A 17735-nucleotide genomic window follows, 5' to 3' on the forward strand; every position below is an offset into this window, starting at 1 on the left:
CCAGACTGCTTTGTAACCTCCCTTCCACATGCACCACTGCCTTGTTCCTTCCCCCCAAAACATGTGTCATCAAGCATGAACCTTCCCAAAACCTGTGGGCACAAAAAAGGAGCGAGGCTCACCAATTACTAGGTCAAAACAGAAAAACATCCTTGCTACTGTGAAGTGTAATATTGAGCAGAACAACACCCAAATGTCTGGGAAAGTACTTCAAATGAAATAGTAACAATCAAGAGGCCACCACAGAACAGGAGACTTAACATCCACTGGAAAAGATAAGAAGTAATACTGAGGCAGCCACTGCAGTCATGAAGAAACATTACTAAGAGGTAAAGGTAAGAACTGATAGAAGCTGAAGATGAGAACAAATCCCATTAAACAGTGCAGGAGAAGGGAGCTCAGAGAGTAGAAGGATGCCAACAGATTACTGCTGAAGGTGATCATCAGAAGCACCCACAACTGTATCAACTGCTACAGAATAAATAGTCAGGTGGTTGTCTGGGGAAAGTAAATGACCTGTCTACATGACGACTATCAGGGAGCGTGCTTACAAGAACAGACTGTATACAGCAACAGGGAAGAAAAATGCACTTACAGATCAAAGTCCACACACAGTTACATTTGCAGTTAAAATAGTCCAATTACTGACAAATTAGCATGACTATGAGGAGCTTGACTTTGTCTTCCCTTACATGCGTATTGTAGGAGACTCAAGTTTATTAGGATCAGTTCCTCATGCACATTTTATAATGGCAGTTAAAAGTTTGACCTTTACACCATAAATCCCACTCCCAACAGATACTAAGTGGCACCATTTAAACTAACATACTACAAAAGCATGCAATTCCTGCAGGAGCAAGTAATTTCAGAGGAATCAACTGTGATACAAATGTACAGTTGTAGTTCTTCATCTAATACATACATAATTTTTTATAATACAGGTAAAAGACCAAGGAAGCTAAACTATCTTTGACAAAAATAAATCAGCAGGCTTTTCAACCAAGATTCCCATCCTTCGGAGGCGTGCAGGGATTACGAGACAGAAAACAGCGTCAGTGGAATGGGAATTAGTGGGGAATAATTCCAGCCACTTAACTGGAATGGAGTTAGTGAAGAATAATAGTAGGAAACAACGCAAGGAAGTTTACTCACATCTCTTGCTTCACTATGAGCATGGAAATGGAAGAGGCCTATACAAAAAAACACGCGCACACACTTCTTCCAGAAAGTATTTTTCTATTTATCATGGCAGCAACTTGAGAATTGTTTTATGATTATTTAATTAAATAAATTACATTCCCCCAATAATTCTCAAGATATTCAGATAAATATTCGCCTCCAAATCAGAACAAAATTTTCAAGCTAGTCAAAAAATACTAGCATACAGCTGTCAAGCAGCAAAACTCCTAGTTGAATAAAACCAGAGAACACACTTTATAGAAAGAGGTAGACTTAAATTTAAGCATGTGAAATAATATAAAGGACATATGGCTACAAAAATATACATATCTGTAACATAAGTAATTACTATACAAGAGTTCAGAATACATCATTAAAACACTGAAACTGGGAAGGGGAACTTACTCTTAGACATGTTCACTGCTACTGTATCTCCACTCACATCTTTTCTACAGCTGACAAACTGTTTTATTGCTGTAACAAAATAATATAAAAGCTAAAGTGCTCCAAAAAAGTGTTTGAAAAACATATTAAGAAAAAAGCTTCCTGCTACACAGAAAACACAAAACAGTATCAAAGGGTCAAAAATACTTTTTGTCATTATCTTTGGTAGAATTACAGTTATGTAACTTACATTTACAGTTATGTAATTTACCAACAGCACATCATCTCTGCGCTACCTGACCGTCAATGAGGGATGATCAGCGGGCACTGTTAATTCAGCCTCAGCAAGACTCACAGCAGTCTCCCACAGCACCTCTGTGGCTAAGCCGGATAGCTACAGACTCAGCGGACCATCAGGCCTACCCAGTTAGTGGTTGTGATTAACAGGGTCCAAAGTCTATCCGCAACCAGTTACAAATGATGTTGCTCAGTCAATACTGGCACTAATACCTGTGCTAGTAGACGGAGCTGAACGCCTGCCAGCCTGCCCTTGCTGTGGCAAAGGCTGACTGCAAACTGGGTTATATCGGCAATATCACAGAAAGTGATTACACCCCTCTCCCTGGCACTTGTGACTCCACAACCACAATACTGTGTCCTGTTTGGGGACATGCTAGACTGAAGAGAGCAGAGAGTGCGAGATGACCAGAAGGCTACCAAGCTGGTTAAAGAGCTGCAGCGCACAACCTAGGCAGGCAGCTAGGGCAGCGTATCTTCCGGAAAAAAAAAAAAAAAAAAAAAAAGACAGCTATGGTGGCAGAATCCAAGTGCTGCCTTTCACCACAGAAGGCGTAGCAAGACAGAAACAGATTCCCTTCAGGGGTGCACAAATGAGGGGCAAGTCAGAGGTCCCAGGTTGTTCCATGGGTAACTCCAAGTTGCTGCAAGGGGAACATTCTCCCCAGTGCACATGGTTAAGCAGTGAAATGGAGACAGAGGCTGTGGAATTGCCATCACCGGAGACTTTCAGAAATGCTGCACAATGCCCTACGCAACCTAAACTATTTTTGGAATTAGCTCCCTTTGAGTACAGGATCTGACTGGATGACCTCCAGAAGTCCCTTCCAACTTAGGCTATGCTATGATGATACTACAGATGCTCCTATTTGCTCTACAACCATAGGTTTTAAACTTGACTTGAGAAACTTTGCAGAAAAGCATTTTTGTTGGTCCTCAAGGTACGGGGGGTGGTGGTGGTGCGGTGGGGAAGAGGTTCTGTCTTCAGGCTTAGATGAGGTGCAAATTACTATTTCAGATCTTGCAGGGAAACTCTAAGGAAAGAACATGACTACACAAAGAAAGAAAAACAGAACATATTTTAATGGCTGTTTATACTGCATTCAGGGCAAGAACTGGTATAACTACATTACATCCTGGCCAAGCCAGTGTTCTCTGCTTAAGCCTAGAACTATTTTACAGTTAATCACTTCTGCCTAAATACCGTATTTCTCTGGATTTTGGTACTTCACTACTTATTTCTGGATTCCTTCATAGTCAGTAAACATCTGTATTATACTTTCCACTATAGTAAGCCATTAAAACTGCACTTTATAGGTGCTTGCCCCAGGGCAGATCAGGGGAAATGCAGAGAAAACTGACATGAAGTTTTTGACTGCTTTTGTTTTTTTATGTTTTACTTCACCCTTTAGAACAAAAAAAGCCTCTAGTTTTCCTTTCCAGTCTGACAAATTGGGATTTTCTTGTTGAAGTACCTAAATAAATGGTTTAGAAACATTTTTGCTATTGAAGGGGCAGAGTGATTTTTAAATCCAAGCAAATTTCCTAAGTAGTAAGAGAAAACATGTTTTAAATACAAGACACAAGATCACAATTGATAAATGATCTTTCTATCTACTCTCAAAGAATCCTTCAGGAGACAAAAACCATTTAACTTCTAATATTGCAGTGCTGTGATTTTTGTACCATCTCTTAAAGCCATTTCTACTTCAGGAAAAATAGGCAAGTGGATTATTTAAGCAAAAGACAAGCACAAAAACATAACCTGTTTTTAATGAGGTCTTTCAGATAAAAAATTTATCTTATACTTTATTGTATCTCTTCACTTTACTCCATGTTCACAAACTAGAAGAGGAGGTTATAATTATCTTTCCTGACTATACTTGGTCTCACTAAGTAAATCCCACATTACTGACTTAGTAAAAAGTCAAGTCAATAAGGAGTACATCACTCCTCTGGAAAAATGGGGGGTGGGGTGAGTGGCTGAGGCTGGGGAGAGTCCTAAGACTCAACACAAGATAAAGAAAGGTTGAACCATAAACTTCCTATTTCACATAAGGATAAGTCTTACCATAGCAACCATTACAAAACAAAAATATTTCAAAGTAGCCAAACAAACTTGCTTCTGTTCACCTATAATAAAGGAAGTTTAGACTGGCTTTTGTAAATGCACGCCATAATCTTGCAAACAACGAAGTGAATGGTTAACTTTGCACAAGAAGATAGCTTAAACTTCAAATAGATGAAGTTAACACACATGATTGCATTATCAGGCTTTTACTGCAAGGTACTGATAACACAACTACATTCTAAGCTAGTAACACAACCAAATTTAGCAACATTTTTATTCCAGACCTTCCATGTAAATAAAAAAGGCGCTGAATTACAGTAAAGACACACTCTGAGGAGCCTTATCATAGTTGCACTGCTGGCTTATACAACTCTCACCCTTTGTTCCTCCCCCTACCACCACCTCTGCAGTTGTACTGGAATTTGACATACCAGTTAACAGGGACAAAACCTGGATCAACAAACTGAACCTTGTTAGAAACAATGCTCCCAAAAAGAAAGGTAGTTACAACTGCGAGCAGTTTTCTGCTCTAGGATACCATGCAGCTACGTAAACAGTTGAACAAGCACAAGTGAAACAGTACCATGAGGGCTGCGTTAGCCCAGGTTACTGCCAAGAGAAATAGTAGTAAAATTACAGCCTAACATAAACCTGCACCTACCTGTTCATAATTCACCCAGATGAACAAGCACATTGAAACAAACAGGGGCAGGGAGATACCCGACAGCCTTACATAAGCCCATGTTTTCAATCTGTTAAGCAAGCTATGGATGACACCACCAGGCTTTGATGAGAACCTTAAAAGTCATTTTAAACTTACTGCATTAGCACCCTTTCAAACTAAGTTTACTAATTGGTTACAAGATCTGCTGCAACCATGTCCTGAAGAGGTATTGGGTGTGGCCAGTGAGAACACCCTACATTTAACCCAGGATGTAGACTGCAGTGTATCATCTGAAAAATCAGCATTCATCACAGAGTAAGTTAAAAAGCTGAGAGAATCCCCATGAACACTATATAACGCTCCTACAAACAGCAATAACTGAAGGCAAAGATACTTCACATTTCACTTATCCTTATTTGCCTTGGTCCTCACTTACATGGTTACTTCTTGTTTGTTACTTTAGGAACAGGCTGTGACTGAGTAAGATCCATTGTTTTTCAATAATTGTCTGCAAACCATTTGTGTGATTACCCTGACTTAACCATTTTATTTTTTGAACTGAGCTTCCAAACTTAAAAAAAAAACTTAATAAATGTCACTACAAGCTATTATTTTAGATTTCATCATCTCATTCCCAGGCAATCTATTTATTACTGCTTTGGATTTCTATTAAATAAAGCTACTTGTGTGTAACTGGAAATAAGAGAAGATTCAGCTCACTTTGAATTAACATGTATTTGGTAGGTTTGTGTATTCCAAAACACTTTTACAGTGGTAAAGCTGTGCTAGCTTAAAAATACATTAAGTTCTTATAATGCATATTACCAATCTTTACAAGAATGTTTACCATGAGATTTTAATTTTTGCTATTTCTTCCCTTTACTTTAATATATAACACATCAGTAAAAATAGAAGTATACCCGATGAAGAAATACAGACTTCAGTAGATAATGGGAAGCAAATTAGACATTATGGAACAGTATTTTTATGTCTGTCTCCAGATTGTATTAGATATCTCAGATGTTCACATCAGAAGTTTAAAAAAAAAAAAAAAAAGAAAAAGTAATGCAACAGAAAGGTTCAAGAATGCTGAAGAGAGCTACAGATCCAAAAAAGCCTGAGAAAACCCTGGAAAAATAAAAGGCTGCATGAAGTTCCAGATGATAGATTTAAGCAATAGTTTGTAATAATCGAGTAATAATTTAAAAAAAATCTAGAATTCCCAAATGGAAATAAAAGTCAGGAGTTTATTCATTCGCCAAGTTTCAGATAGGAAAGAATTTTCCCAAGAGTTTGCCCCTATACAATCACTCTTTAAAGTTACTTTGGAATATATATAATAGTGTCAGAAACAATAAAAACAGCCTGAAGAAATATTTCATAACAGGGAAAATATTTTAAACATATCGCTACAGCTGTATATTTCTGCTAAGCCAAAGCCTCCTATTCAAGGAGCAAATTACATTTCAGAACTTTTTTTTCTTTCAAAATGATTAATTCAAGCAGTACTAGCAAGCTACCAAAAAAAGAAAAACCCGAACAAAACACACAAACATGAAAACCTCCAAACCCTTTACAAGTCAGAGGGATTCTAAAAATCCTAACAAAGCCCCTGCGATCACTGCTTGCTGACAAAACACTGGTAAAAGGACCTATCTCTTGCTGAAGCCTGTAGTCTGGCACTAGGCCTCAAAAACAAGGAGACAGCCCGGGAGCCAGAAAGTGAGCAAGTCTATAGCAACGCACCCAGGGAAGCCTTTCCCCTTCCTGCCAAATAGTGATCCAGCAAGGAAGTCACCCAGCACAGCACCAGCGCTCATCCTTGACGAGGAGCGCGTAGCTCGGCTCCTTCCAGCTACATCCCCCGTTCGGATGGAGACCCGCGACGGGGAGCTGTGGAAGGGAGCCCAGGAAAAGCGAAACTCCTGCGCGAGCTGAAAAACAAGCGACTACAGAAATTCAGAGTAGCTCCCATACGTCTCCTCTGCAGAAAGCACCTACTGTTCCCATACGTCTCCTCTGCAGAAAGCACCTACCGATTCTCCCCTCTCCATCAAAAGCACTTAGCCGCAATCAGCACACAGCACCGTATACAAAGCCTAGAAAAAAACCCCTCTGAGCCATTCATCTCTTTATGTGAATAATACTATCAGATACTGTGTACAACAGACACTACAGCACTATACAACAGACATTACAACAGTGAGCTAAACTTTCCATTTAACAAAAATGAATGTCACGGGAAATGTAGAAAGAGCAACAGGTTTACTGTACTGAGCAGGAACAGCGAGACCCGACAGATAGCCCTGAGCAAACCCTATCTAAGAAGTCTCCCCGTTAGATAAAACTAATGAGCAACAAACAAAACTTAACGCATCCAAAATTAAATGGGAGGCAAGGGAAGCTTATTTAGCTCACAGAAGCAATCTACAGAGAAAGATAGAGCCAGGTAGCACCTCATTAACTTAAAATGCAGAAGTGTCTTAAGCCACAACTGCAGATCACCAAAAAAGTCCCACTTACATCGTCTCTCCAGTCTTAGCAACATGACAAAGAAACTGATCCAGTATTGGACACACTTCCTTCTTCCCTCTCTTCTCAAAATCTGTTGGTACGAGAATGACACAGAAAAAATGGTAAAAGAAGATAGGACAGAACAAAAATTCATAATAATTAGCTATCTGTTTGCTTTAACGATCAGCACAGCTCCCACAAAAACATATTCACGCTTCCACAATGCTTCAGCTGTTCCCAAGAGCTCCACCAGCTTCCCAGCCCTGTAAAACACTTAATATTTTCGTGCGGAGAAACTACACGCATCCGAGTAACAAAAGTTGATTTGCAACTTCTTCTGAGCAGCTGCTACAGCAGAGGCGGCGGCAGATCTCTGGGCTGCGGCCGGCCAGGCAGGGCAGCACCGCGGCGGGCCGGGCCGGGGGCAGGGGGCGCGGGGAGCCCCGGCCTGCGGGAGAAGGGGAGCCGGGGGGGGGCACCAGCCTTCCCCCCCGCCCCCCCCCCCCGCTCCGCCTCACGCTGCTCGCCGCCAGCCGGGGGTGGCCGGGGCGGCGGGGACTCGAGGCTCCCCCTGCCCCGTGGGGAGCCCCCGGGCCTCTGCCCCCTCGGCGGGACCCCCCTCCCCACCCACGCGGGCAGCCCCGTCCCCGCAGCGCGGCCCCCCCGACCCTCGTCCCCGGCGGAGGGAGCCGCTGCCCTCAGCCAAGGACGCTCCCCCCCCCTCGGGAGGGTCTCGGCTGCGGGGGACACCCCTGTCTCCCCCTCAGCGCGGGGACACGGCTGCCCCCACCCCACCGCTCCCCGCCGCAAGCCCCGGCACCACCTTTCAGAGCCTCCTGCAGCCTCTCGACATCCATGATCCGCCTGGGCGTCGCCCCCCCCCCCCGCTCCGCGCTGCTCCCCTCCTCCAGCCCCCCCGCCCCGCGCAGGAAACGGGCTGCAGCCGCCGCGCACACACGGAGACCCCGGGCTCAGCAACCCTCCAACATGGCGCCCGGGCCGTCCCCGTGCGCGGCCCCGACAGCCCGCCCTCCTCCTCCTCCCCCCTCCCGCCGGGGGGCGGTGGCGCGCGGGGGGCGGGGCGGCGCAGCCCTGAGGGAGGCGGCGGGCGGGGCGGCGAGGGGCGGCGGGCAGGGCTGTGAGGGGCGCTCCCCGCTCCCCTCGGGCCGGGCCGGGCCGGGCGCTGCCGCCGTCCTCGCCACGCAGAGCCTCGGGGGAGGGAAGCGGGCGGCTCACAGGATCGTCCAGGTCGGAAAAGACCTATAAGATCAGAGGTGGGAACGCCGAACTCCCGCCTGACTGGCGGGGCCTGCCCGCCCCGCAGGGGGCCTGTGCGCCTTCCTCCCTTAGGCTGAGGCCGCTGCTCGTCCCCCGCCCTCAGCCTGATAGCTGTGCCTGCGGAGATACGCCCGTCTCCCTTTTATTCTCGAGAAGATGCTATCTTCTCTCCTTTTTATTCTCCAGAAGGAGCTGTCTTGTCTCCCTTTTGCACTCTGTCCACCTCTCACACTCTCCTGTGTGGGCCTTCGTGCCCAACGGTGGCCCTTACCCCCGCACGCAGCAGACACTCCCTGCCTTCCTGGGGATGATGCCTTTGCTCCCACCCTGCGCTGTGGCTGCAGCTCTGACAAGAGGAGGTGAAGTGCAGGCAGCCCCTCGTCACTCCTTCCCGGACAAAGTCCCTGGGTGCGGTGGGAGCGGAGCCTGGCACAGGGCAGGTGAGCCCGGAGCAGAGGCTGGGGCTCCAGCCCCACAGCCAGCACGTACAAGCTCACCCGCCCCAACACCTCAGTAGGACTGAGGGACATGCAGTGGCTGTTCCTGGAAGTCAAATGCTAATTTCACACACACACAAGTTGTAAATAAAGCATTTAAAGATTGATGTCGACTGTTATTCTAGGCCAGAGTGGCACATCTGCAGTTGTTTACTATTAGGTAAAATCCTGATACAGACCTGGATCACATCCCAGTCTCCTCCTGAGGCCTGTACTTGTGGGCAGCTATGTGCCCAGAGGTGTCCATCCTCCCCTGCCAGCCCATCCCTGGCTGCTCTCATGGCCAGGGCTGGCCCGGCACAGCACGAGGCTGATGGCAAGTAACTGATCAGCTGTCTACAGAGGAAACACAGACTCTGCAGTACCATTTTGGAGTCCCTAAATAGAACGTAATGCCAGTGGCTGTCCTAGCTTATCCACTCTCCCAGATGCCAGCCTGACAACAAAAAAAGTCTCTGGCATGGCTACATTTCTTAGAAATGCTGCTTGATGTCACAGCAAAGTGACACGTTTTGTGGACCATCACAAACAGCTAAGAGATGAACTTGGCACCCACAGCAAGCGTTCCCATGCTGCAAGCTGCCTTCTCTGACCCCTTGTGTTGATTTTCTCATGCAGGAAACGATCCACAGGGTGTACAAATAATGGTCTCTGCTAGCAACTGCATCATACAGAAACCCCAACTTTTATTTAAAAAAATAAATAAATGGCTTATAAAGTCAAAAGCCTTTCAAGCCTTTCTCTGTTGGAGGACTACACGATACTAGTAGGGATATTCAAAGTTTCACACTTACAGGTGTGGCGTACGAAATCCTTGTTTCACTAAGCAGACCTGAGAAATTTCTGGGTTTTTGTGAAGGCTGTGGTCAGGCAGAGGGGAGCTAATGAACCTCTGTGAGCCTCTCCACCTAGTCAACAGAAGGAAGAAAAAGTGGCAGCATGACTTAACAAACTGACCTTACGGGACAGGCCTTGCTGTTCAAGGCACCTGGCAGTGCCAAACACCGATTTTAACGGTCGGAATCCTGCAACTCGCATGTGGGATGGGGGGGGCTGAGTCACCTCGCTAGCCTGCGCGGAGAGCTGAGCCGTGGTTGTGGCTATGAGCATTAGGAGAGCGGAGCTGCTGCACTCCTATGCCATGGCATGACAGGGAGCTTGGGAAAAGAATCTCTTACAAACTGCAAAAATGGTTTAGAGCAGGTAAAGATACCTCAAGATTTAATATTTTGGGACTCTTGCTGACCAAATAAGAGTAGCTGGAAGCTTTCTTAAGTGCAGCTTTAAAGTGCTGCTGCTTCTGAGTGTTTTACAGGAGAATTGTCTGAGTTTTGTGCCACCAACTGATTCTCAGCTTCTTAAAAGGAAAATGGTATTCCCCACTGGATATCAGTTACACAAAAAATCTCAACAATACCTAGGACTGGGCACTTCTTTACATGTCTCCTGCATTACATGTTCCCTTGCAGCCAGCCAACATCATTAACCAAACAAATGACCAGAGAGACAAAACAGAGCTTGCCCAAACCTCTAAGGAAAAAATAAATAAATAAATCAAACCCAACAAACCCCAATGCATGAGATTGCATTAAAGCCATGGTGAATTTACCTCTTCATTTTCTTCTGACCACTTTGTTCATCATGAAGACAGGAACACCGCTAACAATTTTCATTACTGGCCATCTTGCCCTTGCAGCTCTGCTGCCACAACCCTCCCTGCCTGAAGACCCCTGTAGCACGTGCACCTTCCTAGCACTAGACATCTCTATCAACTGAAACTGTTAGTTTGCTTTTATAATTAGACAATAACACACTTTCTACAGCATTCATGATATCCTCCCCCAAAACATCAGTGGGAACTCCACACAGGGAGCAAGTGAAGAATCTCTGCAACACAGGAAGAACTGTGTTGTGAAAAGAGTTGGCAGAGGACAGGGGAAAGTCTCAAAGCAAGCGGTGGCTGCTGGGCTGAAGCCAGCCCCAGCAAAGCCTGCACGCAGACTCACCAATAATAGAAAAGGGCAACACAATTCAGACTACAGACTAACCTACGTCCTTTTCTTCAAGGGTCACTTTATGATTTCAAAAGAGGTATCAAAGTCCAGTTAAAGTTACAAAAATACTAACTTACCTTCAGCAAAACAGGGAAGTGGAGACCAGACCTTACCTAGAGCATAGCTTCTCTTTAACTTCTATACCCCAGATGATTGCGTTTCCCCTCCAGATACCCCATTAGCTCACATCCCCAGCACAGCTTGCTCTTTGTAGTAATTCTCAGAGCTGGTCAGATGCTCTCAATTTTCAGCTTTTCCTGAGGATTTCAGCATTTCCCAGCATGATTGCTCTTAAAGAATCCCACCAGCCAAAACAAGCCTAGAAGGTCTAAACATGCATATTGAAGTCTAGCGCAGCTACACGACCTACTTTAAAAACCCTAGGAGGGCAAATTCAATCATCTTAACATCCCGTTCCCTTTACAGGTATCACCAAACCCAGCAAAATAAAGCCCATAATTGCTGATTTGAAAAGCTGAGATGCTAACCTGTTCTTTTAAAACTGAAAAAAAAAAAAAAGTTATTCTTAAAATACCTAGAATTACTATTCAAAACTGGGAGAACAGAGCTTTTCTTCACTAAAAAAGCAAGTTGCAGGAAAAAAAATTGTTTTTTGTAAATTCTTGGACTAGATTCTGTACCGAAATATAAACTAGCAGTTTGTTGTAGACTAAAACAAATTCAGCCATTTTATTAAGCACTTTAACACCACTTCTTTGCACTCAGAAAGCAACAGGTGAGGTTTGATTGCAATGCTGCATGATGCAGTTGGTGAGCCTGCAGCCCTGCAACCTTCTGCCCCTTTGCTATTTGCAAGTTACAAGTTTCTTTGGCACTGCTCAGTAACACAGACCCTGCTCTGAGGATGGGTGAAGCCACTGGGGCCGCTGCTTTCATGTCTTGCCTCTAAAAGTGTGATACAAGCTAAGAGGATAGTTTCTGCAGGATTTACCTGATAGGGAAAACAGCCTCTGGTTTCATACTGATCCTTGTCTTTCTTATTTTGAAAAAAGGTGGTATTTTATTTTCTGAAGTGTAGCATTTATCACATACCTGCAGCACGTTGGGGATGACACTGAAGGAAGATCTTTGTTTCATATTGTAGAATCCACAAGTGAACCAGCTGTATGTTAACATTGAATTTTGACTGTTGAACAGCTTTTCTAATTCTTTCCATTTGGTCAGACTAGATGGCAATTCTGTTCTAAATCTAAAAAATGACAGCACTGTGTAGTTTACACAGGTATATAGGTGGTGCATGACAAACAGCACAAAGGTGTTAAGTCTGCCACTTAGCCAGTAAGGCATCCAGTGAGCCTAATGGGGTCACTGCCCTTGGTGGGCTCATGCCTGCTTCCCTATCCTTAGCCAGACAAAGCCAAAATGTTGGGAAGAGAGACAGAATGTTTTCAGAATGAGACAGAATGCTGGGTACAAATATCTTTGCACTGAAAGAGGTTTTAATTCAAATGACAAAATACAGACAATCATAGAAAACAAGACAATATGACTCTGTTTTGAAGACGGTAGTAGACTGTGGATGCTTATGATCTGGAAAAACTCACATCTAATTCATGGAGAAGTTTCAGTGTTACAGTTTGGTGTGTCTTCAAATCCCGGCATGCCCTGCCACACCTGAAATTGTCTAACTTCTTTCTCTTTCTTGAAGTCCTTTTTTTGATACCGTTCATTGATAAAGAATGTGTACATAAATCTACCAGCCCAACTATAAAAACTCTCTATGTGCACTGAAAAAGTCTTTCAGAGAGACAGAAATCTTTAATTTTTCAAGATGTCATCCCCCAGCTTACAAGAAATAAATAATAAAGTCACATTCCCTCTCTTTCCTCCTCCTCCTGCCCTCCTACCACAGGAGGAGTGGTAAGAGAAAACGCTTCCCATTTTTCAGCCCCCACCTCTCTCTCCCTCCCCCTGTAAGAGGAAAAAAGACCAGACTTTCAACTAATGTACTCCCAAAACCTTTTGGGTTTCTACAGGAAAGATATTTTAAATTGAATTAGTGGGGCGGGGGGACACACAAACATTGAACATCAAGAGGTCCTGGAAATTCAATGACATGTAGGTGTAATGAAAACTCATGTTGTGTTTTGGTTTCGTTTGGTTTGGTTTGTTTAAGGGAGAATGTTTAAAGATATGCAAATAATATCTACCTGTTTCTGAGGCAACTAGAACCATATGCCCTGGAACAGGAATAAAATAAAAACCACAATTATTTCTATGGAAATAAAGCAAAGAAAGTGCACAAATGACTTGTATGTTTGTGTGGTAACAAAGATTATTTCAAATCTACCTTTAGGATGAAGCTCAGTGTTGGGGAGGTTTGCATATTTTGAAACCCACATCCCCTCAACTAACTGAAAAATATTTCAATTCACAGCAAATTCTATTTTCCTTTCATTTTCAAAGAAGAAACATTTAAATATAAGCCTAGAATACAAAAAAGCCTGTAGGCAGTTTCATCATTGATTTGTTGTGCGATGCCAAGCAAATGAGTTAGGCTGTCATACCTGCGTTTCTTCATTAATGAAACAAATCATAATTAGTCTTCTTTGTAAGGTGTTTGGCACACCTTGTAATACGAACATACAGAGTGAGTATGATTTCATTTTGTGTCATTTCCCAATGCTGCTTGTAGAGTATTTACCGAGAATCAACAATGAAAAAAAATCACCTTGTTAGGAAAGGAGACGTGGTGGTTTCAAAAATTTAACTAAGGAATTATGAGAAATTGTTTTACAATCCAGGTTGTTTGTTTCTTGCACTAAACTTACACAAAGCTTTGTTCAGATTGGCATTTTAGGTTTCTTTTAGGCTTCTGCAAATCATATTTTTTGAGTTTCCAAAGAGAGCAAACCAGGTCCTGCCTACAATCTGAGTCCAGTTCGGCATGATGCAATTGGACAAATCTCTATTTTCTTACTTGATCTTATACTTGAGGAACTCAGATCAAGCACTGTTTGGATAAGACTTAGGCTCACATTCGTCAGTACTGAAGGAAGATACAGAAGTAACATCTAGGTTGCATGGCATAATTATGTACTTCCACATTCTCCTGTTCCTGAAATACCAACAGAAATTAGAACAAACTAGAAACCAAGTGACAGCACCGTAATCATGTCACATTCTTCGCAAAAAAAACCCCACAAAACAAACCAAAAAAGAGGGCAGAAAATACATTGCTGATTCTGATGGCTCTTTAAGAGATTGATGTGCGCTATCCCAAAAAATGCAGTTCTGCGTTTCCTGGCTATTATTTTTGTAAAGGTAGTTCTCAACACCATCAGTGGCTCTCCTGCGACAGCACGGCCAGGACAGCTAATGCCAGGCAAAAAGCAGCAGCACATGGGGAAAGCAGAGGAACAGAGGGTGCCCGTCTCAGCCAGCGGCGGGGGCTCAGCTGGGCGAGTTAACCTCACTGCCCTGGGAGGTCTTTAACTCCACAACAAACTACCAAACCTGATTCTCGAGGTTTAGGACCGTAAGACTTGTGGAAGTTTCTGCAGAATTATAGACTGCCCAACACCCGGGCACGGATCAATAGGCCCAATGCTGATTAAAACGATGTAGGGCCTAGGAGCAGCTTTCAGTAATGAAGCTTAGATTAGGTATGTAGAGATCCCTGACCTAACCTGACTTAATTTCATTCATTGATGTGTGACAGCAATTCAGTTTGAACCAAAATTGATTAGCGTGCTTTGAAAGAATCTACAATATCAAGCAAGAGAAGAGAGATGCAGCAGAATCTGAATAGTGAGAACAATAAGAAAATAAGAACAATCCTGTGTTTCAAGACCCACTTAGGTCTTCATATAATATTGTACATCGATACACATGGAAGGATTTACAAAAGGAGGTTAGGGCTTTTCTGTGTGTGGTTTGTTTTTTAGTTTATTGCTGCAGAAACTCAAGTATGGTACAATAAAACAAAGCTAAAAATGTGTGTCCCTGAACCGTTCGGAAAGGAAGGTTTTTGTTTTTTCTTTGAAGCATGTCATAGCCACTTGGACACAAATTCTCTCCCTCCTCTGAGAGAATGACTAAAAATCTTTAATAGGCTTTTAATAGATCTGGGAGACTTGGGCATAACAAAAGATCAGAATAGCTCTCGTGTGGTGCCTTAAATCCAGAAAAGGCTTGAAAACAGAAAGATGGGAGTTGGTTTTTATTTTGAAAAAGTACTCACACTGAGATTTTAAAAAAAAAAAAAAAGAAGAATGCTTAGATGTGATAAATATTCTAGGCTTTACCTAGGTTAGCCACTAACCCCTACTCTGACACACATCACATCCCCACATATTTTCTCATATTAACCCAAGAGCCCACGGCAAACCAGTGCCGGTGCAGTTTTCTTTCCAAGCTGCTTTCTCACACCTTCCTCCCGGTATATTCCTAGGACAGAAAGCTTCTTGTAGACTGCCCTACAAACTACAAAATCATTCAGATTAAAACCAGACTTGTTTTTCACCCGGAGCCTCAGGTGTGAGGAAGGCAGTATTCAAAACAAGTTGCCCTTTAGAAGCACTGAGCAAAAGAAGAAGGAGACATTTCTGCAAAGGTGTGTGCCCTGAGAAGGCACCTGCTTTGCACAGTTCTGATCACCACAGCAGGGAATAACCGGTTTCAGAAGGATTCAGGAAAGACGTTTCTGCCAGAACAGGTCAACTGATGCCACTTTTTTCTTTAAAATAAGAGGCATGTCATTTCAGCATCATTATTTCAGTGTGACGAAAATGTTTTAGTTCTAAGACACTGTTATACTTTTTGGGGCTATACTGTAGTTTTTGCAAAATGACATGAGCAGTTATGGCACATTTATAGAAATGGAAAAGTCAAACCAAAATATTTTACCTTAAAAGAAAACATTAACAAAGCGCTTTGTTATTCTTAAATGCCGATACTCATTTTGGTGTTTTGTCTCAATTTTCATTTCAAAGGAAGTGTTGACAGGTTGTTTTTAATTTTGATCTAAAATGAAAGCAAAATTTCCAAATGTTGCTATTCCTTTTGAAGCACAAATAGCAACTCCTTATCTCATGCCAGCAGGAGGCTGCAGCCTGCATGGATCCTGGCGTCGATAGCCCTTGCCTTGAGAGCACAGTGGGGGCATGTGTCCAGCCTCTGTGGGAGACAACCCACGTACCTGTGCCATCCCCTCTCTGGGTGGGTACTTAGTGTCTCTTTAGTAGCATCATATTTGACTATATCTGATGGAGCAAAACATTCTCTGAAAGGTGGCCCCTTTATGGTTACAGGTACCTGATTTTTAGGAGAGGAATCTCTTCTTGAAGCAGTGGGAAGGAAATAATTTGAAGTTAAATCACAGAATCCAAGAATCATGTGGGTTGGAAAGAACCTTCAAAATCCTCTAGTTCCATCCCCCTGCCGTGGGCAGGGACACCTTCCACCAGCCCAGACTGCTCCCAGCCCCGTCCAACCTGGCCTTGGACACTGCCGGGGATGGGGCACCCACAGCTGCTCCGGGCAGCCTGGGACAGCGCCTCACCGCCCTCACAGGGAATTTCTTCCTAGTCTCCAATCTAAGTCCACCCTCTTCCAGTATAAAGCCATTCCCCCTTGTCCTGTCACTATCTGCCCTCATAAAAAGTCCCCCTCCAGCCTTCTTGTGCCCCCTTTAGGTACTGGTTAATCATCAACAGTTCGTGCTAAAGTTGATAATGTGTCAAGATTTATCCTGGTATTAGTGTCACTTTTTTCTTTTCAATTAGTTGTTCTTAATTCCCAGCTCTAGATGTCACAGAACAGGCAGAGAAGTTGGCTCTACTAGGAGCGTACGTATGAGGATGAGAGAGAAACGATAGCTGAGCTCCAGTGAGACAGTGCTCCACGACAGCCCCCGCAGCCCGAGCCCTGGGTACCGATGTGCGCGCAGCGGGGAGGGCAGGGGAGCGCGAGGCCACTGCAGTACCCCGGCCCCTCAGCTGCGGGTAACCGAGTGCCAAGGCCTCGCTTCAGTCAACCGACAGTTTATTTTTCCCAAACAGGAGAGCTGCAGCTGAGACTCAGACAGATGTCACGGGTCCAGCAGCAGGGACATGGGAAATGAAGATCAAGTCCCTTCCTGTGATTCACCAGCAAGTGGTAAATGCCCACCAGTGCCCGTTCCATCTGCTATTGTGCCCGCATTACCTCTGCCTACCCTGCACCTTGGGAAAAACAGTGTCTTCTCCCCACAGCAATACTGACCAAAGCCGCGTTTGGGAGTGAAAAATCTTGGATCAGGACATTGCCAACCAGTTTGATTATGGAGCACGTAACCGAACACCACACAGGCCAGAGCTGAAGCAGCGCCGTACAGAGCACTATTGTTTTACAACTGGCCATACTTTTTCTCATGAATATCAATGGGAGTTTTATTCTTGACTTCAAAGAGAGCGTGACTGAGCCCAACATACCATACAGTTGAGCAAGCGAGAAAACAATTTCATCACCAGGCAGACAACTGGTTTGGCTGAACAGACGACTCACAAGCTTCTGTCACACAGGGATGTCACAGCACAACCAAGGATGTTGCAGCAGCAACTGTACAAGAGTGTCAATAAAATAAAATTAAATACAAGAAGGAAAAGGAAATTATGCTAAGTGACCAAATCCTCTAAGGAGCAAAAGATAACGGAGAAACACAAGTAAGAGTAGAAGTTCAGTTTCCTTAGTTGACAGGTTCTGATCTATGGTCACTGTAACACAGCTGGGGTTGCTCCATAACATGGGAGCACTTTGAGTAAAGTTAAATACATGTATTTGTCCCTTTCAGAAAC

General features: G+C 43.9%; 1 protein-coding gene across 1 annotated transcript in view; it reads right to left on the bottom strand.

The window, feature by feature from the left end:
- PPP4R2 (protein phosphatase 4 regulatory subunit 2) overlaps positions 1 to 8111 on the bottom strand; it is a 32723-nt gene extending 24612 nt beyond the window's left edge. The window contains exons 1-2 of the mRNA XM_055805319.1: positions 7933 to 8111; positions 7119 to 7200 (exon numbers count right to left, since the gene is read on the bottom strand). Of these exons, the coding sequence (XP_055661294.1) occupies positions 7119 to 7200; positions 7933 to 7966 (116 nt within the window). The 5' untranslated portion in view covers positions 7967 to 8111. The remainder of the gene's footprint in view (positions 1 to 7118; positions 7201 to 7932) is intronic.
- Positions 8112 to 17735: the final 9624 nt, after the last annotated feature.

This window comes from Falco peregrinus, chromosome 5 (genome assembly GCF_023634155.1).
Source record: "Falco peregrinus isolate bFalPer1 chromosome 5, bFalPer1.pri, whole genome shotgun sequence".
NCBI lineage: Eukaryota > Metazoa > Chordata > Aves > Falconiformes > Falconidae > Falco > Falco peregrinus.